Raw genomic sequence first — 27557 nt, 5'->3', positions numbered from 1 at the left:
CTTATCAGTGTATCATTGGTGAATATGTTCTCCCATTCCGTAGGCTGTCTTTTTATTTTGTTGATAGTTTCCTTTACAATGCAAAAACTTTTTAGTTTGATGTAGTCCCATTTGTTTATTTTTTCTCTTGTTTTCCTTACTGGAGAAGATATATCAGAAACAAATATTGCTAAGAGAAATGTGAAAGAGTTTACGGTTTATGCTTTCTTACAGGAATTTTATGTTTTTGAGTCTTACACTGAAGTCTCTAATCCATTTTGACTTTATTCTTGTTTATGGTGTAAGAAGGTGGTCTAGTTTTATTTTTTTTAATGTATCTGTCCAATTTTCTCAACACCATTTATTGAATAGTCTGTCGTTATCCCATCGTATGTTCTTGTCTTGTCAAGTATTAATTGACCATGTAGGTGAGGGTTTATTTCTGGGCTCTCTATTCTGTTCCATTGATTTGTATGTCTGTTTTTATGCCAGTACTATGCTTTTTTTATTATTATAGCCTTGCAGTATACTTTGATAGTGAGGCAGGAGATAGTCAGGAAGGAGGAAACTTCGGAAGTACCCCAGGGCTAAGATAAAGGACATCTATACAGGACAGAGACCCTGGTTTAAGCCCAGTTGTTCCTGCTTTCTGGAAAAGTGCTGAATCATGGTGAATCATGAATGCACCTGCACAGAAGATGCTGTATGACCCCTGCTTCAAGATAATAGCATTTTAATAAATTAGCATTATGGGACCCCCTCCCCCAGTGGCCATTTGAGGAAAATCATGGAAGACCACATGTGCAGTAGCTTTAAAGTAATATAACTACTTGTACATGCATATTAAAAGCCTGCCAAAACTAGCTAGGAAATAGTCACCCTATAAGAATAGAAGCCCTCCAGCCCCTGAGGTCAATCTCTGCTCAGAGCTGGCCTGCTCCCATGTTCTGTGGGGTATACTATTGCTTAATAAATCTGCTCTCTCTGCTATAAACTTTCTGTGGGATCAGTTCAACTCTTTGTCCATGATCACCAAGAACCTGATTACCTGTGCCCACCTTTGATAATAGCAGGTAGCATGATCCCTCCAACTTTGTTCTTCTTTCTCAAGATTGCTGTGGCTACTCAGCACCTTTTGTGGTCCATATAGATTTTGGGACTATTCTAGTTCAGTAAAATGTGCCATTGGCATTTTGATAGGAATTGGCGCTGAATCTATAGATTGCTTTAGGTAGTATGGACATTTTAATAAGCAAGGTATTTGCTTCCATTTATTTGAATCTTTTTAATTTCTTTCTTCAGTATCTTACAATTTTCTCAGTACAGGTCTTTTACCTCCTTGTAATGCCATTTGATTCAGGATTTTTGTTTGTTGGGAGTTTTTTGATTACTGTTTCAATTTCATTAATTATAATCAATCTGTTCTAATTTTCTGTTTCTTCTTGATTCAGTTTTGGAATATTGTACATTGCTAGAAATTTATCCATTCCCTCAGATCGTCCAATTCATAGGCTTATAGTTGTTCATAATATTTTCTTATAATGTTTTGTATTTCTGTGGTGTCAGTTGTACTTCTTTTATTTCTGATTTTATTTATTTGTTCCTCTTTTTTTCCTAATGAGTCTGGTTAATGGTTTATCAATCTTTATATCTTTTTCAAAGAATCAGCTCTTGGTTTCATTGATTGTATTCTTTTAGACTCTATTTCATTTACTTCTGCTCTGATCTATTTTTAACAAGATTTTATTTATTTTTAGAGAGAGGAGAAAGGAAGAGAAACATTAATATGTGGTTGCTACTCACGCACCCCTACTAGGGATCTGGCCCACAACCCAGGCATGTGCCCTGACTGGGGATCTTGTTGTTGACCCATTCACTGGTCTTATTTAGTAATACGTTATTTAGCCTCCATGTTTTTGTGTGGTTTTCAGGTTCTTTTTCTTGTAATTGTTTTCTAGTCTCATACCATTGTGGTTGGAGAAGGTGCTCGATATGATTTCAATCTTCTGAAATTTATTCAGATGTTTTTGTCTTCTTTAGAAAAAGAATTATTTTTTATTTCTTTATAGAGAGGGGAAGGGAGGGTGAGAAACATTGTTGTGAGAAACATCGATTGATTGTCTCTCATACTCCCCTAACTGGGATCTGAATCTGCAATCCAGACATGTGCCCTGACCAGGAATCAAATCAATTGACCCTTCACTTTACTAGATGACACACAACCAACAGAGCCAAGGCTTGTTTTGTCTTTCAATATGTGCTCTATCCTAGAATATGTTCCATGTATACTTGAAAAAAATGTATACTTGAAAAAATATATATTCTGTTGCTTTGGGATGACATGCTCTGAAAATATCAATTAAATACATAAGGTTTAGTGTGTCTTTTAGGCTGATGTTTCCTGTTGATTTTATTATTTGGGAGATCTAGCCATTTATGCCAATGGGGTATTAAAATTCATTACTATGACTGTATTACTATGAGTCTTTCCCTTTGTTTTTCAAGATTTGCTTTGTACTTTCAGGTGCTTTTATGTTGGATATATAAATATTTACAAGGGTTATATCCCCTTGTTACAGTGATCCTTTTTTTTATTATGTAATGTCCCTCTTTGTCTCATATTGTAGCCTTGTTTTAAAGTCTATGTTGTATAATGTAAGTATTGCTATACCAGTTTTTTCCCCTTTCCATTTGCATAAAATATCTTTTTCCGTCTCATTACTTTCAGTCTGTGTGTATCTTTCATTCTGAGGTGGATCTCTTGTAGGCAGCATATATATATGGGTCTTGTTTTCTTATCCATTCAGCTACCCTATGTCTTTTAATTGGAGCATTTAATCCATTTATATTTAAAGGGATTATTGATCAATATGCATCTATTGTTTTATTCTTTATAACTATGTTCCTCTCCTCTTCCCGCTCCTTCTTCTGGAAGTCCCCTTAGTATTTCTTATAATACTAAAGCTGATTTCTCAAAAGAAACTTTGTAGGCTAGAAAGGGATTGGAGAAAATTATTCAAAGTGATGAAAATCAAGGACCTACAACCAAGATTATTCTACCCATCAAAGTTATTACTTAGAATTGAAGAACAGATAAAGAGCTTCCCAAACAAGAAAAAGCTAAAAGAGTTCACCACCACCAACCAGTATTACATGAAATGTTAAAGGGTCTTCTTTAAGAAGATAAAAAATATAAACAATAATATGACAATAAAAACATCAATTGAATCTAAAAATAAACAGGAAAGAAATAGACTCATAAATACACAGAACATTTTGATGGCTTCCAGATGGGAGGGGGTTTTGGGGCAGGGTGAAAAAGGTGAAGGGATTAAGAAGTACAAATTGGTAGTTACCAAACAGTTACAAGGATGTGAAGTATAGGATAGGGAATATAGTCAATAATATTATAATAATGATGTATGGTGTCAGATGGGTATGAGATTTATTGGGATGATCACTTAGTAAGTTATATAATGTCTTATCACTGGGTTGTACACATGAAACTAATATTGTATGTCAGCCATAATTGCAAAATAATTTATTAAAAATCATAATAAAAAACAAGAAAAAAAGGATCTTAGATTCAAAGATACTATAGCAGCACTTCCCTGCCAACTGCTGAACTTTTTTTATGTAAGAAAATAAATAAATAACCCTCAAAAAAAAAAAAGAAAAAATCTTTAAGTATTTCCCTCAACTATTTAGGTTTCATAAGTAAAAGTCTTTCTTTTGTTTTCCAGTAGGTGGTGCTGAAGCACAAGTTTTCATTTTCTCTTAACTGCACCTGTGAGGTTTCTAGGATACCTGTGGGATGATGTGGCCTCCGTCATGGCAAACGTTCATATTCCCCAAGAGGGTGGGCATCCCCTTCACAACCCCATCACCTGTGTCTCAGGGCACCACACCTGTGGTGGGATGTGGCTGGCTATGGATCCCCTGGCCTGTGTGTCCCTGGAGCTGCCTTCCTGTAGTCAGAAGCCTCTGTCAGAACCACTCTGTCTGAGGTGGCCCAGCTGTTTCTACCAGGCTCCATTGTGATTGGTAGGGGAGGGTAGGCAGGGGGAAGTGGCTCTGATTTTTCCAACATGTTTAACCACTGTAGTACAAACTACTCAGGCTGGAAATTTGTCACTGTCTTTTCACCATCTGCTGCGTGAGAATTTCACTGCCAGGTGGGCCACAAGAGGATGGATATGTTCCCAAGTCTACAGCGTCCTTTGTCCAGTGATGGCAGGTTATGGAACACTGCCACCCTTTGCACCACTTCTCTGCCTCTGAACCTGAGCCCAGCCTCAACGTATGCCGGCCACCCAGGCCTGATTGCTCTCTGCCCCTTCAGTTTTCCCATTGGGGGTTGCACCCCAATCCTTCACTGCTATCTCATCTGCTGGGGCTGCAGACAGTGCTGAGGCTGTGTTTTCAACTTCCATCTCTGTCTTCCCTCCATCCTGTCTCCCCTGTTTACTTCCATATGCCTGCCTTCAGATGCTTCAACGCATGGTTCCCTCAGACATGTTTGTGTGTTCAGCAGGGAATCCTTTGTTGAACTATAGCCGTCCAACTTGTAACTTCAAGAGGAGAGACCTGAAGTGCCTCCATGCTGCTGACAATCACTCCCCAGAAAGCCTCTGGACACACCATAGCCCCCCACTGCTTGGGGCTGGAGCCTCTTGTGGGCAACAAATTGAGCACATATGTGTCAGTGTTTCTACCCCAAAACATGAGGCTTAAAATAAACACCACTTACTTGTTCATGATTCTGCAATCTTGGCTGGGCTCAGCTGGGCAGTTTCGTTATCTTACTTTGGTCATTCACGTGGCTGCAGTCAAGTGGAGGCCTGATTGTGCTGCATAACTTCCTGTGTATATCTGGTAGCTCAGCTGAGATGGCTGGAACCCCTGGGAGTGGGCCAGACATCTCTCTCCATATGTTTTCTCCAGGAGGGTAGGTGGATCTCTTTATATGATGGCTCCAAAAGGGAGTGTTCCAAGAGAACAAGCGCCTGCTTGCATCACATATGCTATGGGTCAAAGCCAGTCACATAACCAAGCCCAGAATTAGAGGGATGAGGGGCACTACACAAGGGCATGAATATTGGGGGGTGGGGTTATCAGGGGTTGTCCTGTACTAGCATACATGTGCTCTTCTGAGTACTCACAAAGTGGCAGCTGACCCATGAAGAATTCCTAAGAATATATTGTATTTCACTGATTCTAAGAAGAACTCAATTGGAATTCATCTTACAAGCAATCATGTGGCATATTTTAATTTCTGCATTTTATCCCATTGTGGTACATAAAATAATGGTATTTCCTATTGCTGATGGTATCTCAGATTCTGTTGATATATAAGATGTATATCCTGACATGTCTGAACACACATACCACTGACATGATAAAATGTCTCTAAGATTTTGCATTACTAAAAAAAGAATTACCAAATAATTTTCAATGGGAAAAGAAGGATACTTAGGGGCACAAGAGCATCAAATGAACAATAGCAAAATTATTTTTCCTGCTGGTATTTCAATAGTAACTATTTTTAATTATTCTAATAATTGCCACTAAAATGTAAATACAATGAAGGATTCAGGCACTGAGCATATTGAGCAAAATGGGCTTTCATTTCCTATCACGCCTAATTGGAGCTCCTTACCTGTTCTTTGCCTGTTGCTCTCCTTTAGCTGTCAATCCACAAAGGCAGGGTTTCCCCCTGCTTGTGGTGCTAGTCATAGATTTCTGTTAGAGTTGTCTCAGGATAACTGAGGGTATAACCAGTATATCAGAATGATATTGCAAACTGGGTCCTTTGATGAAGCTGTGGCATTGTATCCAATTTGCATCATGTAGTTATCTTTCTTCCAATACCTACCAGGTCTACATTTACTATTCTGGACTGGCATTTACACACACACACACACACAATGTGTGTATTGCTATATAGCTATAGCTATATATATATATATATAGCTATATATATATATCACTATTTATATATATAAAATGAAGAGCCACTGTGAGTTCATAGGTCCTTTGGGATAATTAGAATTGGGTGCCCTCTCCCTAAGACATCTGTCAGAAGGGTTAGGCTGCGTTAGAACATGGCACATTACTGCCATCTGCTGGTAAGTTGTGGTAAAAATGCAAATCTATAATATCTAAGAAGTGAAAGGTATCAACTGGAATTTTGCAGGGCACATACTGAATACTATTTGGAACAGCCACAGATTATTAGACAGTAGGTTAGCAAAATGGCCAAGAGTATGGGTTCTGGAGCCAGGTTGCTCCAACCTTCCCTAAATGGTGATCTTCGAAAAGTGATATAACTTCTCCTTGCCTCCATTTTCTTATCTATAAACGAGGATAGTCATAGTAGCTACTTCATGGGTATAAGTAATGATGAGTGTGCCAATACATATAAAGCCCTTAGGGCAATTCCTGGCATGGGGTGAGTGTCATATGAGTGTTTGTTACCATGCAATTTTAAAGTTTATTCAACAAATACTTACAAAGTGGCAGGCACAGTTCTAATGTCTCTGCAGATACTAACTCTTAATCCTCAGACCAACTTTCTTGTGACAGGAAACAACATATGTAGAGGGATAGCTACAACATGTCACAAAATGTGACATATGAGGGTACAAATTCCAATAGACACTTGCAGATATCGCATAACCCTGTCTGGGACCTGTGACTGGAATTCCCACACCATACGGGGATTCCTATAGTCTCCCCAAGGAGTTATGAAGACTTGGAAAGGGGAAGAGTGGTTCAAGATTCCTAAGCACTCGGTTGGAGTGCCATCCTGTGCACTGAAAGGTCGTGGATTCAATTCATGGTCAGGCACGTACTTAGGTTCTGGATTCCGTGCTCGGCTCATGTGGGAGGCAACCAGTCAACGTTACTCTTTCATATCAATGTTTCTCTCTCCCTCTTTCTCTCCCTCTTCCTCTCTAAAATCAATAAATGCATCTTCAGGGAAGATTGAAAATTAAATTAAATTTAAATTAATAAAATAAAATAGTTAAAAATAAAAAAAGATTCTGAGACCCTTACCAGGCTCATAGGTTAGAGGTGGATACTCTGTGTGTGATTATGTATGAGAGAATAGGAAGCAGGGGAAACTTGCCAGAGCCCAGCCTCCTGGGTTTACCCTGGGACCCAGTAAGTATTCTATTGAACATCAAGGAAAGCTCCAGGGTGGGCACAAAGAGCCTATCCTAGGACTCTGAACCCCCTCCCCAATCCCAGATTTAAAGATCCCTGGTCAGGGATGCACAACAGCGGGGCTACAATTACTCACTGGCTCCCCAAGAAATATGCAGGATGGCATGGTGGAAAAGAGGACTTTATTGGGATGTTAGTGGGCAACATGTGGGAGGGTGAATTCCCGGGACCACACTGGTGGTCACATTAAAGAACAATAAATTAACTTACAAAATAAATTAAGGTGAGGAGGTCCAAGCAAGGAAGCAGCTGGGAATATCTGAGGATATCTTAGGGATGGGATTTGGAATTGGAAAAGGAAAATAAGAATTTTTAGCCCCCTCATAAGGATGGGAAATGAACTTTTTCAAGATGCCTTTCCCAATTTGGGAGTCAGGGCTCTGGGGTTCCAGGAAGCGGAAAGGTCTGGATTCAGCCAAAGGGGTTGAAGGGGGGCTGGTTCAGGGTCGTTCCTCCAGGAAGCGGTAAGTGGGGTTCTCGTAGCCATGACGCTGCAGTTCACGCAGCTGCTGCTCCTCCAGGGTCAGCATGGGGTCCACCTGCAACAGGAACAGGGGAGGGGTAGTGGAGCTCAGGGACCTGACCACAAATATTACAGCCCCTCCATGCCCAGGTTCAGGAACCCCTCCCCATATTACGTCTTTGTCTCTCACCTCTACCACTCCATGGCTGATAGCCCCGTAGGGTTTCTTCCTGCGCAAGAGCAGCACTGAGAGAATGATGAGGGAGCCTCCACCTGCTCCCATGATCAGCAAACCAGACACGGCCTCTCGGGACACCCCTGTCCCAGCTGGTGCCTGCAGAGAGAGAAGAGAGGCAGGGGTCATCTTTGAGGCTCGCCAGGGCCTAGTATGGCTTTGGAATTCACAGCCTAGGCATTGACCTCTGACCTCTCCCCCTAGGTACCCAAAACATTCCTCCTCTTACCAGCTCATCTCTCTGAATCTCCGATGAATGGGAAGGAAAACCCCTTGGAACAGATACATTCACCTGTGGGAGCAGGAAGTGTCAGAGAGTCATGCATCTGGGCCCCAGCTGTCTCGTCCCCTAGTGTCCATGAGGGCAATTCCCAGCCCTCACCTTCCCTAGGATCCTGAAGCCCATGTTCTCAGTACCTCTTCCCTTAGCCAAGGAATCCAAACCCCTAGCACCATCCTCCTTCAGACCTTCAAGTTGAGCCCCATCCCCAGGACTCCCTCAGGGGCTGACAGGGTTGACTAACTTACCTTCTGCTCATACTGTTCCAGGGGAGACAGCTTCTCTTTCCCAGGGGGTACAGCATCTTGTTCTGTGGACCCTACCCACCCCAAATCCTAGCTCATTCCTGAGAGTCCAGAGTGGTGCTGCCCCAACCTGAGGAGGGAGTCAGAGGGGCACCAGACTCCATCCCAGGAGGCTTGAGGTTCTCAATTCCATTCTGGGCTTGTAGACTCCTTGGGATTTCATGGTAGAGGTCTATTCTGTGAGATACTTACCTTTTGGAAGGGCCATGGGGGTGTCTGCTGGCAGCCAGAGAAGGCATGGTGAATAGTGAAGAGGGGAGAGCTTTATTGAAGGAAAAGTGGAGAAATACCCTCCCAGGGTCCAAGGCAGGAGAAGGATCAAGGATCCTACAGAGGACTCCGTAAACTTAGACATTCCTCCCCATCCTCTCCCACTTGCTGTGGTAGCTGAGACACCCCTAGACTTTGGGGCACTAGAAATTAGGGTGGGGGCCTGTCTCCCAAAATCTGAGGTTAACTATATTGGGGTTAACTCACCATCCTTGGAATCCAGAGGCTGCAGCCCTCTGTTGTCCTCACTGCTGCTCCCAGGAGCAGGGGCTTCCAATTCACTGGGACTCAGGTGTTCAGAGTGGAGGAGTTCCTCTGAGGGGGGCATGTGGAAAGGTAGTTGAGGTCCTAAGTATAGGGACTCCACAAAAAAAAAAACCCAAACTGGATGAATGGATGACATCTAAAGAGTAAAGTGATTGGGGGTAGTCATAAGGATGATCTGGGAAAGGGGAGCTGGCTGGAAGCACCTCTGACAGTGAGGATAGAGGTTGAAGTTGCAAGAGAATGGCCTCTTTGAAGAGCAGGTGAATCAGGGTTCAGTGTGGGAGATGCAGAGGAAGTCACAATAGATCTGGGGCTGTGATAAGTCACACCTTCTGGTATTCGTGCTCTTGTGTAGGCTCCCTTGGATTTGAACTGGGTTTGTAACTTGCTTTAATCAATAGAATGTGGGCTGCCCATGTCTTAAGACTTGGCAGCTTCTACTTTCATTTTTGGGGAGGCTAAACCACAATGTAGGAAGTTCAGGCACCCTGCTGGAGAAACAACATGGAGGGACTCCCTGGAGAAGAGAGGCCTGAGTCTACATGGAGAGGTAGTGAGGCCCAGTTGTGCCAAAGTCCCAACCCCTCTCTGATCTGTTAGCTGCATGTGTGACTATTGGCAAGACCAGCAGAACCACCCAGCAAAATTCAGGCCAGGATCATGAGCAAAGAAGATGTTGATTTAAGCCAGTAAGTTCTGGTGTTTGTTCCACAGGAATATGTAACTAAATGAGGGGGGCAATAAAAGATTGGGAGTTAGGATCTGCCCTTAGAGACCTGGAATGGGAAGCAGGGGCATATGTACTCACGGATCTGGGGCCGTAGCTCCTGAGCCAGGCGGGGGTTCTGGTCAAGCAGCCCCAGGCTCTGATTCATCCTTTCCTCAATTACTTGAAGGTGGGTCTGCACCTGTGGGGGGATGAGTATTAAGGATGAACTGGGCAATGTAGGCTAGAGATAGGGAAACTGAGGCAGGGTGAAGGAGGGTGAAAGAAGGGCAATAGGGCTCAATGGGAAGTAGCACATACAACTGACAGGAAGGAAGGTACAAGGGCCAGGAATTGGGTTACAAGGGCTACAAGGAGGAAATTGGAGGAGGAGAAGCAGAATACAAAGAAAAGGAAAAGGTGTACAGAAGATAGGAAGTAAGAGGCTTGGGAAAGGAAGTAAGGCATAAGGAATGGGTAGTTACTAGTAAAAGTGCAGCAGAGGAGACATGGTAAATATAGGGTACAAGGAATATGGTATGGAAAATAGGAAATGGAGGCAAGCATTACAAGGGGCAGACAATAGGATCTGAGGAATAGAAAGTGAGGTTTGAAGGGGTTCCAGAAAAGGAAGTAGGACTGGAGTATCATGTAGAGATGATATGGCTCAAGGGCAAGACTTGGAGCTCAGGAAAAGAACATCCAAGAAATAGGAATTAGGATCTGAAGGCATAGCACAAAGATTCCAGGGAAAACAAGCGGGGTTAGGGAGAATGAAGAATTGAAGGACAGGAATAGAGTTCAAGGCACAGGAGTGGGGTTCTGAGAAATAAGGATGTCAAAGACACAGGAAGGGGGTGCAGGGGCAGTGTTCCAGGGTCAGGAAGTAGGAATCCAAGGGAGTGAAGTGTCGAAGGCACAAAAGAGGGGTTCCAAAGAGAGTAAGGAGGTTCAAGAGACAGAAAGAGGGTATGAGAGAGAAGAAAAGAGTCTGAGGTATGGGGTCCAAGAGAGTGGAGTCTGAGGGATAGCAAATGGTTTTTGAGAACTGGAAGAATCTGAGCACCTGGAAGCTCATCTGCTGGGCCTTCTCAGGCTCCATGGCAGCCACATGCTGGTAGTGTCGCAGAGTGTGCCTTTGCTCCTTCTGCTCTGCACGCAGGTAGCGCCGCAGGGCCAGCAGGACACGCTCTGGCTGTGGAAGGAATGAAGGCTGCCTAGGCCTGCCCCAGCCCTTTTCATCCTCTGCCTCTTCCCCCACAGCTCCCGCACCTGAGGTGGATCTCCCTGCAGTGCTGCCAGGAACCCTTCCAAGGCAGCCCGACGCTGGTCATTGATAAGGGCAACGACTCGGGTGGCATGGGTCTCCACCAGGCGCTGTCGCTCACCAGACACCTGTTCCTCCAGCGTCTGCAGAATGGACTGGAAGTGCTATCAAGGGGGTGGATACAAGATCAGGAGAGGTGAAGACGGATGAAAGCCTGGGTCAATGGCATTCTGGAAAGGCAGGGCTGTAGGGCCAAACAGGGTGGGTGCAGTGGGTCTACGTCTGGGCAAGAGTTATCTTGGGGGTGTCACTAGATCATAGGACACTGACTGGAAGGGGTGGGGATACAGGGCAGAACCAGACCTACTAGGAGCCAAGCTGGTGGTGTACACTGTATTCTGTAGGAACAATCTAAGAACAGAGCTGGCCTGTGTTAAGGTGAAAGGAAGTATTGTAGTAAAGGTAGAGCTCTAGGCCTGGGAAGGGCAAACTGGAGACAGACTGTGCCCAAATGAGACTAAGACGGGTGGGGATGAGGAAGAAGCAAAACTCAGGGAATGGGCTAACTTGAGCGGGGATTATAGGGGGTAGGGCTGCACTAAAGTGAGGCTGAGAGAGGTGGGATGGAAAAATATGAGGCTGGGCCTACTGAGGAAGGATTGAGGAAAAGTGAGATTAGAGGGGAAGGACCAAAGTCAGGGGCATGGCCTAACAGGGGCAGGAATGCATCAAAGAGAGGCTGAGAAAGACCTCACTGTACCTGTAGGGGGGCCCAGCTTGGGAGAGGACTCCAGAGCTAGTTCTCAGAGGTAAGAATCAAGTTAAGACAGGGCAAAACATGGCCAATCTGAAGAGGACAACAATGTCAGGTCTGAGTTAGGCCAAGAGGAGAGGAGCTAAATGTTGGGGTGGGGCCAAGAGAGGCTGATATAAGTAGGAAGGGGTGGAATTGGATGAGACTGGGACGAGGCCTGAGCTGGGCTAAGACTGGATGTGCCCCAGGTAGTGGACAGACATGAGTGGGTATGGCCAGCTGCAGGTTGTCCTACCTCATTCAGGGCCTGTCTGTCAGCTTTAGGCAAATTCTTGGACTGGTTGTCTGCCATGGCCCATTCACGCATCACCTGGGGGCAGGGGCAATTTCATGATTCTAGAATCCACTCTGTTCCACCCAGTGAGGTCCCCAATCCTTCTTCAAGACTTTGGAGGCTCCAAATCCCTTAGGTCCCACTGGTTCTTGGATTCCCGGGAGAGAATACTCCAGAAGAAACTTAAGATGGAAGAGTACCATGCACTGGAATTTCCTTAGAGTCTGGTAGCATCTCAATGGGATTCTATGGGTTAGAAATCCCTGGTTATTGTAGGGGTGACTCGGTTGAGGGCTAGGGGTTGATAGGGGCTTGGGGAACCTTTGGAGGTAGTCCCACTTGCCCCTGTGAAATTTCCTGGTATTTAGGGAGCTCTACCTTGTGGAGAATCCTAGGACCCTCAGTATCATCACCTCATTAATCTGGCGCATCCTTCGCTCCTCCAGGTCCATCTTGGCCTGCAGGAAACCCTCGTGCTCACTGATTTCTCCAGGCATACCAAAGTACACATCCACGCCATCTGTGGGCCTTGGGGTGGGAGTCACTGCCATGCCAGGAATCAGGGGATCAGTCTGAAGCCCATCTCCGGGTCACCTTTTCTACCCAGAGAACTACATTTTCTAGAGTGCACTGAAAACCACCATGTGTGGTTTAGCCATAACTGCTGCCTAACATTATGGGAAATGTAGCTCTGGACTGGGTCCATTCTTGAAAAGCTTAGAAATTCATTATACCATCTGCCAATGTAATATAATCCTCAGGACCTACCAAATGGCTCCTCCACTTCCAGGTACCCCCAAACCACCCTTTTCATTTTTCACAGGCCAGACCTTCCACCTCTACTTTATCCCAAACTGCTCTCATCCCTTCCATTCCCCCAGTCAGATCTCTCCCCCATAGGTCCCTCCCAAAGATGTTCCTACCCTAAGGCTCCCCAAATCATCCTCCCTCCAGGGTGGAGGAAACTAGGGATTCAGAAATGGCCTCACCTTTGCTGACTACTGCAGAGGGATGGGAACTTGAAGGCGGGACTCTTTCCTCCTTGCCTTCCTCTTCAGCCTGTAGGGGCTCCACAAAGTAATCGTCTACCGGCTGTAGGAAGGATTCCTCCTCTTTCTTGTCCTCATCCCCCTCTACTCTGCCCCCCAGGGGCCAGGACCGGGTGGAGGGGTCACTGAGGAATTAGAAGACCCAAGGCAATGAGAACACAGGCCCAGGCTCCTAGGCTTCCACTTCCTGCCTCAGAAGCCTTGGGATGGGCATGGAAGACTCCCTCCCACTCACCCAATTTCTATCCCAGACGGGTCAGGGGTCACTGGAGGGGGGCAGCACACATACTCCACACCTCGGAACCGATCCATGCCACAGGGCAAAAGCATGCCCGAGCCATGCAGGATGAGGCCCTGGGAGCTGCAGGCCTGTGGGAAGAGTGAGTGGGTCCAGATGCCAGAATTGTGAGGTAAGAGAGGGTAAAGGAGGGGCCTGGATTCCTGAGTCTTGAAGGCTGATAGGGCTGGATGGAGCCTGGATTCCTGGTTCTGTCCTGATTGGAAGAGGGGGCTGAGGTCCAGACTCTTGGGTTCTGAAAGAGGAGGGTATTAGGGGACTGGACTCCAGAGTTCTGGGGGGTGAGAATGGATGGGTCAGGGTCCTGACCTCCTGTGCTTCCTGATGTCTCTGGGTTGAACTTTCACACTGGTCCATGCGCTCCTGGTGCAAGAACCGGCAGCCTTCAGGTACCAACAGGGCCTCACTCACGAATTCACCCGCTGGGGAATGGGGGCACCAGAGTGAGACCCTTCCATAGCCGCTAGCCTCACCCTCCTCAGTATCCAGACTTTTTAACATCAGAGGATTCTCCGCACCACTCAGGACCCAGGTATCTAACTCCCTAATGTTAGCCTTTACACCAGGGCCCAGAATCTCTCCCCCCTCAGGGAACCCCACCCTCATTTCCCTCCCCCAGCCTGTGACTCACGCAGGCAGCGGAAAGGCACAACCTGGTGATGAGAGTGGGCACAGTGGCCACCCCGGGCACCCCCGCACCAGCGCTCCATGGGGATGGCCTGTGTTGCCTGTTCCACACGTGCAATCTGCAGCTCCGGGTACATCTGGGGACACCAGGTGGAGTGATCAACCCACTGCCCCGCCCCTACCAGCCGCGCTTCTCTATTGGCCACGTTCCTTTTCAAGGCTCCAGTGTTCATAAGGAATTCTCCTCTTCAGGTCTTGCTTCTCCACAGAACCTGTCTTAGACATCTAAGACCAGTATGACCACTGGCCACACCTCCTAGTAATTCTCCCTTAAAAGCCCCGCCTTCCTTAGGCCCCTCCCCTTTGCCTGGCCAGTTTCTTTATAAAGGTCCCTCCATTATGCCCATAAACTCACTTCTGCCAAGCCCACCGCTCTTCTAGTCACCTTGGCCCCCTTCCCCAATCAGGTTCATTTCTCCATAGGTTCTACCAACTTCTAGGCCTCGCCTCTTTCCCTATTTTGGCTCTCAGTAAGTGTCCCTTCCCTTCCTTTTCATAGCTACACCTCCTAGCTTCCCACTTTCATTGGGCTCCACCGCTTTTCCTATCTTACTAGCCCCTTAGGTCTTTTTGTCAAAGACCCCCCTTTGGCCACGCCCACCTATACACCTACTGTTTAAGGATCCCACCATTTCGCCAGGTGGATACGTTCCTTAGGTTTTTGTGCAAAGTTCTCCTCTTTCCTGACCTAGTTTCTCTCTCTTTTTTTTCTTTCCTTTTTTGTTCTTTTTTTGCTTTGTTTCGTGACCTAGTTTGTCAATAACAGGTCCTGCCCTATTCTAACTTCCCTTCCGGCCACTACCCCAGCTTCCCAGCCTTTTTAGATCCCCGGTTTTCCCGACCTTTTGAAAGTCTAGCTTCTCTAGGACACCTCCCTCGTATCTTGGACTAGCTTTCACGACCCTCCCAGTAGGTCCCGCCCACCTGTCTGCAGTACTCGAGCACGCGTTGCTGGTCCCGGAGACAGCGTCGTGAGCGCTGTGCGTCTGGTTCCCAGCGGCCAGTGCGCAGGTCCCGATGAAGGGTTAGGCGCCCGCATAGTCCAGCCACCTGTGCCGACCCCGGGGCCTGCGTGTGTGGGCGAAAGGGTCAGTGAGGGCCAGAGGAACGTTGGTAGGCTGATCCCTCGATGCTATGCTCCCTAGGACCCAGATGTTAAACCCCAGAACCAGCCCCCTCCACCTAATACAGCGCACCCGCCTCGGTAGAGGTACGGTTTCCTGGGATACAGCTCCTACTGGGCCAGGTGCCCCAGCTCCCCTGTTGCTATAGCGACTCGAGTCCCCCAGGATTCTCGCAGCCTTTCTGTGGCGAAGACAAGCTCCACCTGCACCCTGGCGCAGCCGCACTTGAGCTGGAAAGGGTTAAACCTTAATCGCTGGGGAGGAGGTCAGAACCTTAGCGTTCTGCCCCTCCTCCCTCCATCTCTAGCTTTGACTCCCATTCTTAGATGCAAAGATGACAGACATGGCCTGGCTCCAGGGCCCTGCAGGCCTGGACACTAAGACCCTTGAGGGCTGGAGAGCTATCTCCCGAGTCAGGGGAGCGGTGGCTGGAAGCCTAGACTCCTGGGTCATAGGAGGCTGCGGGGCCCTCATATGGGTCCGGAGGATGCAAAGGGACCCCGGTTCTTGGATCTAAATGTCTTACTGCTTGGTGGGTGTTATGTTCAGGTGGGAAGGGGCTGGGGCTGAGTCACTTAGGTCATGAGGGTCTGAGGGCGGCAGGAGGAGGCTAGGACGACACATGCTGGGAAGCTGGGGCCTAGACTCCTGGGTTCGTGAATGCCTCGTTGTTAGGGGCGCCTGGGAGCCGGCCACCTGGATGGAAAGACTGCGCTTTCAGCTCTAGACATGTCCGCATCAGGGTCCGGAGGCCGGGTCCCGCCCCTTCCCCCATCCCCAAGGACCCGGCCGGGCCTCACCTCCGCCGCGTCTTGGCTCCCACCGGCCAGGCTCCCGGCGAGCTGCGCGCGCAGAAGCAGCAGCAATAGTGGCAGCAGCAGCAGCAGTGGCGGCAGGCCCCGGCGGCAGCCCAGACTTCGAGTGGCGGGGCTGACCTGCCCCATGACTGGGTTCTCGCGCCCTCACGTCCCCTACACTCCCGCCCTGCCCTGCCCTGCCCCAGTGGTGACAGAAGCTCCCAGCGCCACCACCGCCGCCTCCTCCTCCTCCCACCGCCCCACGGCTGCGCTGGCGCCGCCAGCCCCGCCCCACGCCGGCCCCGCCTTCCCAGCGAGGACAATAGCTTGGCAGCTCTGCGCAATGGGTAGCAGGTCCAGAACTCCCCTGTGGGAGATGGCATCAAGCCCCGCCCTCCTAAGGTTCCAGATGTCCCACCCAGTGCAAGGACCTACCCAGGAGTGTAGATCTTGAGCCCTGCTGTTATGGATTTTGTGTCCTCCCTTGGACCCAGAAAACTCATAGATCAGCTTCCTTCTCTTCCAGGGATTGTCAGCATTGGAGAACCACCCCCCATGCCCCCCGCCCAGACAAATTCTTCTCTTGAGTTGCCAAGAATACAGGCCTCCAAAATTTCCCCAATCAAGAACGCAGCAATTGCGACCCAGTCCTCTTCTTTCTCAGGTCTAGGAAGTCTGAGCCCAGACTCTCAAGAACAGAGACAAAGCTCTCAGCCCTTTCCCCCTAAGACCTAAGAGTCCCAGGCCTCCTACTCTGCTTCTCAAAGGTCTCAGGTGCCTGGAACTTTAATTCCTAGCTCAAGGATCCATGATACAAAGTGCCCAGCCCCTCCCCCACTTTTCTTTTTAAATTTTCTTTTATTTATTGATTTTAGAGAGAAAGGACGAGGAGGAGAGAGAGAAACATCGATTTGCTGTTCCACTTATGTGTGCATTCATTGGTTGATTCCTGTATGTGCCCTGACTGGGGGTCACACGCACAACCTTGGAGTTTCCAGACAACACTCCAACCACAGAACTACCCATTAGGGATCCCAGGCCCTCCCCTCTTTTTTTCAAAATTTCATTTTTATTGTATTTTCCATGACCATTTATCCCCCTTAGACCCTCTCCCACCTCTCCCCACCCCCTCCCTCCCAAACCCCTTTCTAAATGATGACCCAAGTCAGGTACCCAGCACCTCAGGACAAGGGTCTAGACCTCCATCTTTGCTCAAAGGACCAGGGAATTTCTATTTCCCCACCCCTAGTCTCTCTCTATTATGTGTGTGCATCCGTGCATGTATGTTTGTGTAGATATATATCAAAATAGCCTGGAGTGCTAAATGGAAAACCAGGGACTTGGGGGAGCCCCTGGTTTTGCTCCTACAGCCATTTCATAGCCTAGGGTAGAGGAAGGGCCTTGGGGGAGGCTTGATGGATCCCTTTCTTGACAGAGGGTAATAACGCCAAGAGAATCCTGAACACAACTTTTAATTTTTAAAACTGAACATATCTTCTTATCCTCAGGTTCCATCCCCACCCCCTCCAGTGACAGATCTCACCCTGTCCTTACTCCTTGGACCCAATTCTTCCAAGGCCTTTAAGGAAGGTGGAAGGAATCAAGGTGGTAGCTATCTTGGGTTCCCAAGGAGTGACCTGCTATCTTGGCTTCACTTCCATTGGCCAAGCAAAGTGCACCTCAGGGAAAGCCAGGACAGGACCTGGTCTGGCCTCCATCTTAATCTGCCCTATGTTACTTTTTTTCTTATGCAAATATCTTCTTTCAGTGTCTGCCTACAACTTGCCTCTAATTCCCATTGTAACCTGTCTCTATTCCTCTTTAAAGGGGCCATTTGGCATCTTGAATCTCTTTTACACAGGGGAATAGGTGGACATAGTGGCCATCTTGCCCCACTTGGGGCATCCCCTTTGGCTGAGCAAACTGTCATCAATGACCCAGGCAATAGTAATGATCTATCCCTCCCCTCAATATTTAGTTCTGAAGGAGTAAGGTCACTAACTTGTTCTGGTTGTTCAGAAATCAGGACAATCTATTATGACAAGTTATCCCAACATTTTGTCTTTTGTCTATTATCCCAACATTTCAGTTGGAGAGATGTCACACATGAGTCTGGAGACGCAAGTGGCTAGGTGTGGGGAAGGCAGCATATGGGAAAGGAGGAGTCCCGGGGGCCAGATCTGGGGGCCCAAAGGATGTGGGTTTGATGTAGCTGGTAAAAGCTTGAGAATGGGGTGTGGTGAGATAACCTGCCTGGGCTCTATACAGTTTGCAGTGGGGAGGCATGTCCAGGTGTGAATTGAAGTCATAGAAAGGAGGTGTACCCAGAAGTCCAAGGGGGGAGGGTGGTGGCAGGAAGAGGCCTCCTCCAGGGGCTTTACCAAGGCTCAGGCTCACACTGACTCCTTGGACCTTGTAGTAACTGTTGGTTGGGTCCTAAGGGGACAAATGGGGTCTGTGAGTATGTGAGGGTATAGAGGGGTGAGGGCCCCTGATGGAGATCAAGCCAGACCTAGGGAGAGGCAAAAGACAGAAACAGGAGCAGGCAGAGACAAATATGTAGACTGGTAGGAAGATAAAGGCAGAAAAACAGTGACAAAGGACAAAGGAACAGAAGCAAATGGGCAGAAAAAAGCAGAGACAGGGATATAACCCTCCCAAGAGGTGGTGGCATGGAAGGAGATGCAGAAGGAGCAAGAGAGAGAGAGAGATGGGTGGGGGGGAGAGAGAGAGAGAGAGCGAGCAAGATATTTACTCATACATCTGCCCAAGAACCCCATGGCTTTGATTTTGTGTCATGCCCTATATTGCTGCTGGACAGACCTGGACTTGTCCTCATGGGGATACCAGGCCAATGGGAAAATGGCAGATCACCAGACAGAACCCAGATGGGTCAGGGCTATACTGGGGGAAGTACAGGCAGAGCGGCTGGGACTGTGATGATGGGGCTTTATGGGGAAGCACAGACAAGTTTATTGTGGCTTTGATGGGAGAAGTTTCAGCACAGTGATTGGGCTGTGATGGAGAAGTCCAGATTAGAGTGTTCCTGGCTGTGACAGGTAAAACATGGACAGAATGATCAGGGATGTGAGGAGGGAAGCATGGGTTTTCTAGAACAAGAAATATCTGAGATAAGACAAGAGGAATTGATGGAGGGAATTAAGTAGGTAAGGGAAGGAAGGTAGAAGTGTTTCAAGCCAAGAAAATAGAACAGCGTGTTCTAGGTACAGCAGAGAGAGAGAGGGGACCCTAAAGGTGGGGCAGGTCTGGAGAGATGTAAGGCAAATGTGGGACCTAAGTGGAAGGGTCCTGGGGGAGGCAACCAGGAGGAGGCATCCAGGAGATCTGAAACATGACTGTGATGGGGAAAGCACAGAAAAAGTGAACCCTGATCTGGGGCTCAAGATGGAGGCCAAGGCTAGAACAGATATGTGGGCAGAGTCAGCAAATATGCAAACTGAGGCTGTGAAGGAGGATGAAACAATACAGAAGGCAGGAGAAAGAAAGCAGAGGGGGCTCTGTCCCTGTACTTCAGCTAAAAGAGTAAAAAAGGAGGGAACAGAAGCCAGGAAAGAACTGTAGACACAGAGAAGGAAGCCCCTCCCCTTTCAATACTCACCTTGATCTCCGAAGCCCCCTCTTCATCCAGAGCCAGGTCAGTGTGGTCTGTGTACATGATGGGGCCCTGGGGAAGGGTGCTCAGTGAGATGGGGCTGCTCAAAGGATCCTCCTGCCCCAGTACCTGACCCCAAGGACCCTCAACTGGAAAATGGAGGCCAGGCAGGAGGGAGCTGAGGCCTAGACTCAGGGAAACAAAGGGCCCTGGGGACATATTAGGTCTAGGGAATAACTTGTTCAGGGGCATAGTTGGATTTGGGGGACTTTTGGGTCTGGGGTTAATGTTGGGAATAGGACCCATCTTGAGTTTAGGTGCCGGGTTGGGACTGGCTTACTATTTGGGTCTAGAGGCATGGTTTGGTCTGGGGACCCCATCTTCTTACCCGGTCCTCACTGCTGCCTGTGCCCTCTTCCTCGGGGCCCTGTGAACTGGAACCATGGCTGCTGCCTGGGATTTGCACCAGGTTCTTTTGCTTGGAGAAAGAGGCTGTGGCCAAGGACAGTGAGTGGGAGTGGAGGGGAGGAGGCAGAGGTAAGCTAAGGGTCAGGGTCACAATTTGTGGAGACTGATGAGCAGGAAAGAGAGGACTGGGGGGATCAGGTTAGGAGACCAGGAACCAATGAGAGCCCTGGTCTAGGAGGGCAAGAAGTGTGATCTTGAGGAAGTAGAGTTAGGGCTTCAGGAAGGAACCAGGGCCTGAACATAAGCCAAGCCCCAACAGGGGCTAGAGAGGCAGTACTAGGGCCAGGGTCCCAAGGTCAGGCCTGTCAGTGAGCAGGGCGAGGGTGTGTGTGTGTATGTGTGTGCATGTGTGTATGTGTGGTGGGTGGAGCTGGGGTAGGGCTTGGGTACTGACCCTTGCCTTGGCACCAGCAGCAGAGGGCCACCCCAGTGATGACCATAAGGAGACTCATGGCTGAGAAGGCCACTCCAGTCACAATCTGCATAGTAGGCAGCGGCAAGTCTGCAAGGAGAAGGGTGGATAGTTTGAGGAGGCTGAGCAGAAGACCAGGGAGGAACTGGGGAACAGGGGACTCAGGGCTTGAGTTGGGGTCTCTGGATTCAAAAAGTCTTCAAGTTTTGGGGTACCCAAGGTTTGTAGTACCCAAGCTTGGGGTCCCTGGGCTTAAGGGCTTCTGAAATTGGGGTTTCACAATAAACTCTTTGGCTTTGGGGAGTCTTAGAATTTGAAAGATTTTAACATTCCCTTCTTTGGGGCACCTGAATGTGAGGTGTCTCAGTTTAGCATTCTGTATTTGAAGGAACTATTTTTTGGGGGGTCTCAGGATTCAAGGGACTCATAGTTTTGAGGCTCCTAAGGTTTGGGGTCTCTGCATTTGGAAGGCATTTTTTGCAGATTGTGGCATTTTAGGGGTTTGAGGTCCTCAAATTTTGGGAGGTCTTCAGGCTCCGGGTCTTACCTCTACGGCTCAGGCTGACCAGGGTGCTTCCCTCACCCAACCGGTTATGGGCACTGCAGTTGAAGCCCCTGCTAAAGTCAGACTCCTGAGTTCCGGAAATGTGTAGCACAGAGATCAGGCCTGGAGCCTGTCCAACTTGGCCCTCTGGGGCTGGAAACGTCTCTACCAGGAACCGATCCCGTGACCCCTTCTCCAGGAAGCCCCCATCCCAAGACCAGACCTTGGGGTACAAAAGAAGGATGTCAGAGGAGACTAGGGAGGAAGAGAGAGGAGCAGAGTTTCTGGAAAGTCAGAGGTAGTCACACAGTTTTGGGAGTCTGGCTGGGAGATCAGGGACCACGGTTGGGTGGGTCAGGAGAGCAGGGACGTTTTCTTACCACGGCTTCTGGTGCGGGGGAGGCGAAGACTAGACATTGGAGGCGGGCAGAACCCCTCAGGAAGGCAGGCGCTGAGTGCAAGGTGGTCACTACAGGGGGAGCTGGTTTGGAGATTGTGGACCAGTCAGAAGAGAGGGCCATCCTCCCACTCAAAGGCGACTCCTCACTAACCTCAACCAACCAGGGCAGTCCCCTCACAAACTCAGACCCCTGGAAGCTCGCTTCATGAGGTCCTACTAGTACCCCCAGGCCCAACCTCTACCCATGCTATTAGACTTTGCCCATCTTTGTCCTGGGACCTGCCTAGTCCTCTAGGAAGCACTGGTTTCTCACCATTCACAGTCAGCCTAGCCTCTGCAACGCCGCCCCCTAGACCGGAGAGCCCTGGCTCAGCCCTGCACACGTAGTCACCTGCATCCTCCAGCCCCACCGAAGGAATACGCAGTGTGGGCCCGGAGCCCAGTACCTGGGATATGAAGGGGTGTCAGGGGCAATAAACTTGGGAGAAAGCCCCGTCCACTGCCTGCCACCATCACTACCCCCTACAGGATCTTACCTGTGTGCCCCCATGGCGGGTCCAGGTTACCTGTGGGAGAGGGTTCCCACGCCAAGAACAGCTAAACAAAGCGTCTTCCCCCAGGTCTACAGACGTGGGCTCTGGCTTTGCCAGCAGAATCGGCCCAACTGGAGGAAAGGAAGGGTCACATTCCCCGGGTGGGGCTGCAACTTCTGATCTGCGAATAGCCACTCAGAAATGGCACCCTCAAGGACCCAAGTATTGGCCCCCTTCCACAACGCCCTCCCTCCGCCCCTGCTCCATTATGGCATTGACCCAACATAGCTAAACTCTGCCTACGTCCTATACCCTCCCCACCTCCTTCCTTAGCCCATGGCAGCCACTCCCCAGTCTAGCCCTCAGCCCATTCCAGCAGGTCCTACTGCCCATATCCACGGCACGCCCAGTCTCACACTGTACATCCAGTGCGGTGCTGCGGTTGGCGCTACCCACAGTGTTGCTGACTTCGCATGACACTGGCGCAGTTAGGAATGAGGCATCTGCCACCACCTCCAACATTGGCCCTCGGGCCCCCAGCACTGGGGAACCCCCCTTTGCCCACCTGTGGAGGTGGTGGGGCTGTTAGTGCTGTCTCTGCTCCCCAGGCACACCTACTCATGTCCCAGGCCCAGCCCCTCCCCAGCACAAAGTAATCTTCATCCTCACCGATAGCCGGTGACAGGAGGCTGGGCCCTGGCCTGGCATAGGAAAGTAACCTTCTCTCCCTCCTGTACAGTCTGTGGTTCTGCAGACAGAGTCACCACTGGGGGATCTGTGGAGGTGAGTCAATAATTAGCTGTGGTCCAGGACCTGGAACATCTCCATTGATGACCTAGGAGTCAAATTCCCAGCCTCTCTACCCTAGGAGGGTGGGTCCCCAGTTCCCTCTTCCCTTTGAGCTGGGAGTCCAGGCAGGTCTCCAGTTCCAATTCCCTCAGAAACCACAGGTCCACAGCTCCCTCCTTCCTCATTGAGATCCCAGCCCCCTATTTCACTAAGAACCTCAGGCTCATGGCCCAGTGTCTAACTACACTTACATTGCAGGCTCAGTGTGATAGCTGTGTCCTTTCCTGCAGGCAGGGCCTGGCTTCGGGCCCGGCAGACCAAGGTGGCTCCATCATCATGGCTGGAAGGGGTCAAGTATAAGATGCTCTCCACTGACCCAGTAGTCCCTTCCTTCAGTATGATCTAGAGGTTATGAATAATAACAATGATTTCATCTACCCCTTATATAGTGTTTACTATATGTCAGGTGCTCTTTTGGGTAATTAGAAGCATTGCTTTGTTCAATACAATTAATTACCCTATGAGGTGCATACTGCTATTTTTATTTTTGTTTTTTATTTTATTTATTTATTTTTAGAGAGGAGGGAGAGAGGGAGAGAAACATCAATGTGTGGTTGCCTCTCACATGCTCCCTACTGGGGACTTGGCCCACAACCCAGTCACGTGCCCTGACTGGGAATCAAAAAGGCAACCCCTTTGCTTTGCCGTCTGGTGCTCAATCCACTGAGCCACACCAGCCAGGGCTAAAGTGCATACTACCATTACCCTCATTGTACAGATAAGAAAACTGAGGGACAGAAGAGGTTAAGTTACCTACCCAAAATCAATCAACTAATGAGTGACTGAGCCAGGTAATCTGGACCTAGAGTCGTCATCCTTAATTATACACCAAGGGTCCCAACTTTGAACTCCTGCCCTTCCGTGCCCTGTTCTCCTCTGGATGAGCCAGTGGTCTGAGTGAGCCCCCACATTTCCCTGAATGGGCAAGGGCTGGCACAGAGACTTGCATCTGACCTGTTTGAAGGTGGTCCCATCCAGCTGGACCCCATCTCGAAACCACAGCAGCTCAGGGGTGGGGCGGGCATCCCCATGGCTCCGACAGGTTAGGTTTGCAGGAACCCCAGCAACCAGAGATACAGAGGGGCCGCCCAACACATGAGGGGCTTCTGGGGGCACTGTGGGTAGATCTGGGGTCAGAGATGAATCCTGAGCCAGAGACCCTGATCTTCCCAGCTCTAACCAACCACTCCTCTGTGTTCCATGGACTCTAATAGTCCCAGCTAGGGCTGGCTGTCCCTCTGGGCACCCCTAGGGAGAAGAGTGGGCTGGATCCTCACCCAGCACATGCAATTGGGCCGGTCGAGAGCGGAGGCCTGCCTGTGTCGCCTGACATTCATATGCTGCTTGATCCTCTAGCTCCACAGGCCTAATGTGGAGGTCGTGCTGGCCACTGGCTGCATTCCCTGATATCCAGTACCTGGACCACCCTGGCATCAAGGAAAAGGCAGTCACACCACAGTTCTGAACCACACCAAAAGTGGGTGTTGGGACAGGGAGACACTAAGCCTTTCCCAATCCAGAGTCACTTAAATTTGGGGATGATAAATTCAGAAAAAAACTCCCGAAAACAATCACCATAAGAGTCAAATTAGATGCTACCCCTGGGGAAAAGAGGGAATGAGAATAATAGGGGAAAGGAATACAAAGGGCTTCTGGACCTGGGTAGTAGTTACTTGGGTGTCTATTTTATGGTTATTGGGCAAATCTTCCATTTATGTTTTATGTGCTTTTCTGCATTTTTGTAATATTTTATAATAAAAATAAAAATTTCCAAACCCTATGGGTCACCCTCAAAGTATAAACTAAAAATTCAGGACATCCAAATGTTTACTTGGGACCATTAATTTCCCAAACCTGAAAATGTCAAAATAGATCCTTCAATTATAGCCTAAACCCAGCATCTCCACCCTGGAGCCAAGAGCCAGCCCCTTCCTGAATGGAGAGAACAGTCTCACCTGGCAGGTCCCTTTCACCCCCTAGAGCCAGCCCATCCTTAGTCCACTGAACCAGCCCCGAGTATGTGCCCAGGGCACAGGGCAGACGGGCCTCATCCCCTAGCAGTACCACCAAGTCCTCCGGCTGTTGCAGGAAATGGGGCGACAGGCCTAGGAGAATAAGAGGGGGGAGCAAAGCTGAGTTTAACACATTCAAGAGCTCCCTCATTCAGGACCTGGGACTTACTCCCCAAACCCTGCTTCGCTCAGACCCAGAAGACCGACTGAGTCCTCAGCCCCATTCACCCTAGTAAAGCAGCAACTGGCAAACAATCCTCTCTCATATTTACCGCCCGCCCCTGGCAGTACCTGCACGCCCTCTGAAGCAGAAGAAGAGGACCAGGAGGGCGGGAACCAGCATCCTGGGTGTATGTCCCTCAAGATCCAGTTGACTTGCCGCACTGGCTTTCCCGCCAACTGCTTCCTCGAAAGCACACCTCCCGCCACTCCGGTCCGGAGCCCCCTTCGCGCCCGACTCTTCACCCCAGGCTAGGACCTCCCTTCTGTCCCTGGCCTGGAGTTCCTAAGTCGGCTCGGCCGCTGGCTCGGATTCTGCAGCGCCAGCGAGGTCCGTGTACGGAGTCTCTGAGAGACTCCGGGAGGGTCTGATCCCATACGCCCCGCCCCGGCGCACCCTGTGCCCCCGGGGACCCGCCCCCTTTCCATGAAGAAAGTCCCGTAGTCGAGACCCCAACGAATCCGAGAAAGTAGGGCGGGGTTCTCCCCTTGGGCTGGAGCCCCAGCCCAACTGGGATCTGGGAGCCGCAACACCTGGATCGAAAGAGGTCTAGGCTGGGTTGGACACATGCACCCTGCCGTGGTTGCGGGGCTACGAGGTTGAAAAGGAGGGAGTGGAAGAAACTTGCTTAGCCCAAGTCCTGCAGGGACCTCGCTGAGTGGAAACTTAGCTATAAATGGGAACCCCTGGGGCCTTGCTAGTTTCCGCGCCTGGGGGAGGCGGGGCCCGGGGATCCTCAGAGCCTGGGGGGTCAGGAAGAGGGCGCCGGGTTGCCTGGGTTGGGGGCAGCTGGGACCCCGGAGAAGAGGAGGATTCTGCTCTTCTCTCTCAAAACACCTCCTCAAAATATCCCCCTGCATTCCTAGTTACCGCTGCAAACCATAGCAAGTCCTAAGATCCAGGAATCCAAGCCCCCAGCCCCTCCTTTCCCTAGACCCCGCAGTAAGGGCTCAGTCCCTCGCCCTACTTGGCTGTGGTTGCCGGGCGACAGCTGGGAGGCGGCGGTGCCGGGGCTGGTCAGGCTAGGAGGCTGGGAACTTCGCAGCTTGTCCTGACTGCTACATGCGGCCCAGCTGGGGCGTTCCCACGCTACAGGCCCGTGGGTACGCTGCGCAGCTGCCGGGGCAGGTGGGCGGGACCTCGAGCAGGCTGAGGGGCGACTGTGGGTCTGACTTACCTGAGCCCGCTGGGACTGGGATCCTCGCTCAGGTTTCCCATTGTTCCCGAGCGCAGATTCTGGGGTTCCTCCCTAAGTGGCAGCGACTTGGACTTCCAGGATTCTAAGACTGGGGATTCAGACCTCTGTTGGATGAGAAGCTCCGAGTTTCCGAAGAGCTGGGAACTCATCTAGGTCCTCTGCCCGCAACAGGACGCAGTTGGGAGAGTATGACAGGGGGTCAGAAAATCTGTTCTTAAGTCTTAGAGTCAGTGGATTTAAGCACCAATCTCTCTCCCAACCCCGACACAGGCCCAGGAGGAGAATTTGAAAATCAGCAGTGACCATTTGCCCTAAGTCTGGTGGGCGGGGAGGAGGGGGCTGGGCTGTGGAGGAGGTAATGGAGACCTGAATTCTTGGGAATTTGGGAAGAAGGGGCTGCAGGCCTGGCCTCTTGGGTCTGAGAGGGGTGGGTCCTTGTCCGCCCAGACTTCTGGGTCTGGGTGCCTGAACTCCTGGCTTCTCTTTTGTGGATCCAACACTTGGATTTGGAAATAAGGTGAGCTTGGGGCCAGCACTCCTGAGGCTTGGGGAGGAAGTCAGGATAGTAAGACTGTTTTTCCAGACACATGATATCACTTTCCTTTCCTGGCTCTTTGGGGCCACAGGCATGGAAAGATGGAGAGCTTGGAGTCCCAGGAGCATCCAGAGAAGGAAAACAGCTAAAGTGGAAGATGGAAGGTTTGTGCTAATTAAAGTCCCCAGCAACTGACAGCTCTACACCCTGGCCCACATGGACACCATCTGGTGAGGGCCCCTATAACAGAACCTCCAGCTCTGCATCCAGCCCATTCCCCAAGTGGTGTGGGGGCAGTTGGAAGAGAAAACATGGTAGGAGTGAAAGGAGTCAATAATGGGAGGGAAGAAGAAAGACTAGTGGGAGCATCAGAGATGGACCTGTTGAGGGCTCAGGCCAGATGCCTCATTTTGTTCCTAGAGGAGGACCAGAAAGGGCATCATGGCAGAGGAGATCAATTCCTGCAGGAGATAAGCAGGTAGAAGAAGCTATCCTACGTGAGTGTGTATGAACACACTGGGGTGGGGAGGGCAGGTCAACCAGCATATGGTTATAAAATTCGAAGATGCAACAATCAGGAGAAATAAAGAAAAGAAAGATGTAGTCAAAGGGTGACTGAGAACAAATATTTATTGAGCTCCTGGTGTGTGAGAGAGAGCATGGGATGGGGTGGGAAGATAGAGATGAGAATAGAGACAAAAAGACAGAAAAGCATGAATATATCTATA

At 49.5% G+C, this 27557-nt stretch overlaps 2 protein-coding genes across 5 annotated transcripts; both read right to left on the bottom strand.

The window, feature by feature from the left end:
• Nucleotides 1–7311: 7311 nt before the first annotated feature.
• APLP1 (amyloid beta precursor like protein 1) lies at nt 7312–16272 on the bottom strand. Of its 4 annotated transcripts, none has more exons than XM_045846945.1 (17): nt 16049–16271; nt 15049–15192; nt 14069–14201; nt 13747–13859; nt 13375–13508; nt 13080–13264; nt 12504–12634; nt 12052–12126; nt 11008–11166; nt 10802–10930; nt 9838–9937; nt 8970–9077; nt 8685–8711; nt 8436–8506; nt 8137–8199; nt 7863–8006; nt 7312–7748 (listed from the first exon to the last, which is right to left on the bottom strand). In XM_045846945.1, the coding sequence occupies exons 1-17, from the start codon at nt 16190–16192 to the stop codon at nt 7650–7652; spliced, it is 1959 nt and encodes a 652-aa protein (XP_045702901.1). In that variant the 5' UTR covers nt 16193–16271; the 3' UTR covers nt 7312–7649. The 4 variants fall into 4 exon arrangements, with proteins under 4 accessions (XP_045702901.1, XP_045702902.1, XP_045702903.1 ...); XM_045846946.1 differs by having other exon boundaries at nt 8685–8708; XM_045846947.1 differs by lacking the exon at nt 8685–8711.
• A 1229-nt stretch (nt 16273–17501) lies between these two features.
• Nucleotides 17502–25424, bottom strand: KIRREL2 (kirre like nephrin family adhesion molecule 2). The gene is made up of 15 exons (XM_045846831.1): nt 25168–25424; nt 24820–24969; nt 24142–24291; nt 23819–23979; nt 23056–23206; nt 22685–22790; nt 22432–22580; nt 22019–22146; nt 21796–21928; nt 21463–21563; nt 21086–21305; nt 20521–20628; nt 20047–20150; nt 19665–19730; nt 17502–18481 (listed from the first exon to the last, which is right to left on the bottom strand). The coding sequence occupies exons 1-15, from the start codon at nt 25217–25219 to the stop codon at nt 18146–18148; spliced, it is 2115 nt and encodes a 704-aa protein (XP_045702787.1). The 5' UTR covers nt 25220–25424; the 3' UTR covers nt 17502–18145.
• Nucleotides 25425–27557: the final 2133 nt, after the last annotated feature.

This window comes from Phyllostomus hastatus, unplaced genomic scaffold (genome assembly GCF_019186645.2).
Source record: "Phyllostomus hastatus isolate PE091 unplaced genomic scaffold, TTU_PhHast_1.1 phas_contig_5, whole genome shotgun sequence".
In the NCBI taxonomy this organism is placed as follows: Eukaryota; Metazoa; Chordata; class Mammalia; order Chiroptera; family Phyllostomidae; genus Phyllostomus; species Phyllostomus hastatus.
This window is presented reverse-complemented; position numbering and strand designations above follow the sequence as displayed.

Coding starts and splice junctions, on each gene's coding strand:
- APLP1 (XM_045846945.1), bottom strand. CDS start 16,192: ATGGGGCAGGTCAGCCCCGCCACTCGAAGTCTGGGCTGCCGCCGGGGC. Junction 13,509..13,746: donor GACATCAGGAAGCACAGGAG/GTCAGGACCCTG, acceptor CTCTTCCCACAG/GCCTGCAGCTCCCAGGGCCT. Junction 8,200..8,435: donor TGGAACAGTATGAGCAGAAG/GTAAGTTAGTCA, acceptor CTGCTCCCACAG/GTGAATGTATCTGTTCCAAG.
- KIRREL2 (XM_045846831.1), bottom strand. CDS start 25,219: ATGCTGGTTCCCGCCCTCCTGGTCCTCTTCTTCTGCTTCAGAGGGCGT. Junction 21,306..21,462: donor CCCCCGCACCAGAAGCCGTG/GTAAGAAAACGT, acceptor TTGTACCCCAAG/GTCTGGTCTTGGGATGGGGG. Junction 18,482..19,664: donor AGGGGGCTTCGGAGATCAAG/GTGAGTATTGAA, acceptor TTGTCCCCTTAG/GACCCAACCAACAGTTACTA.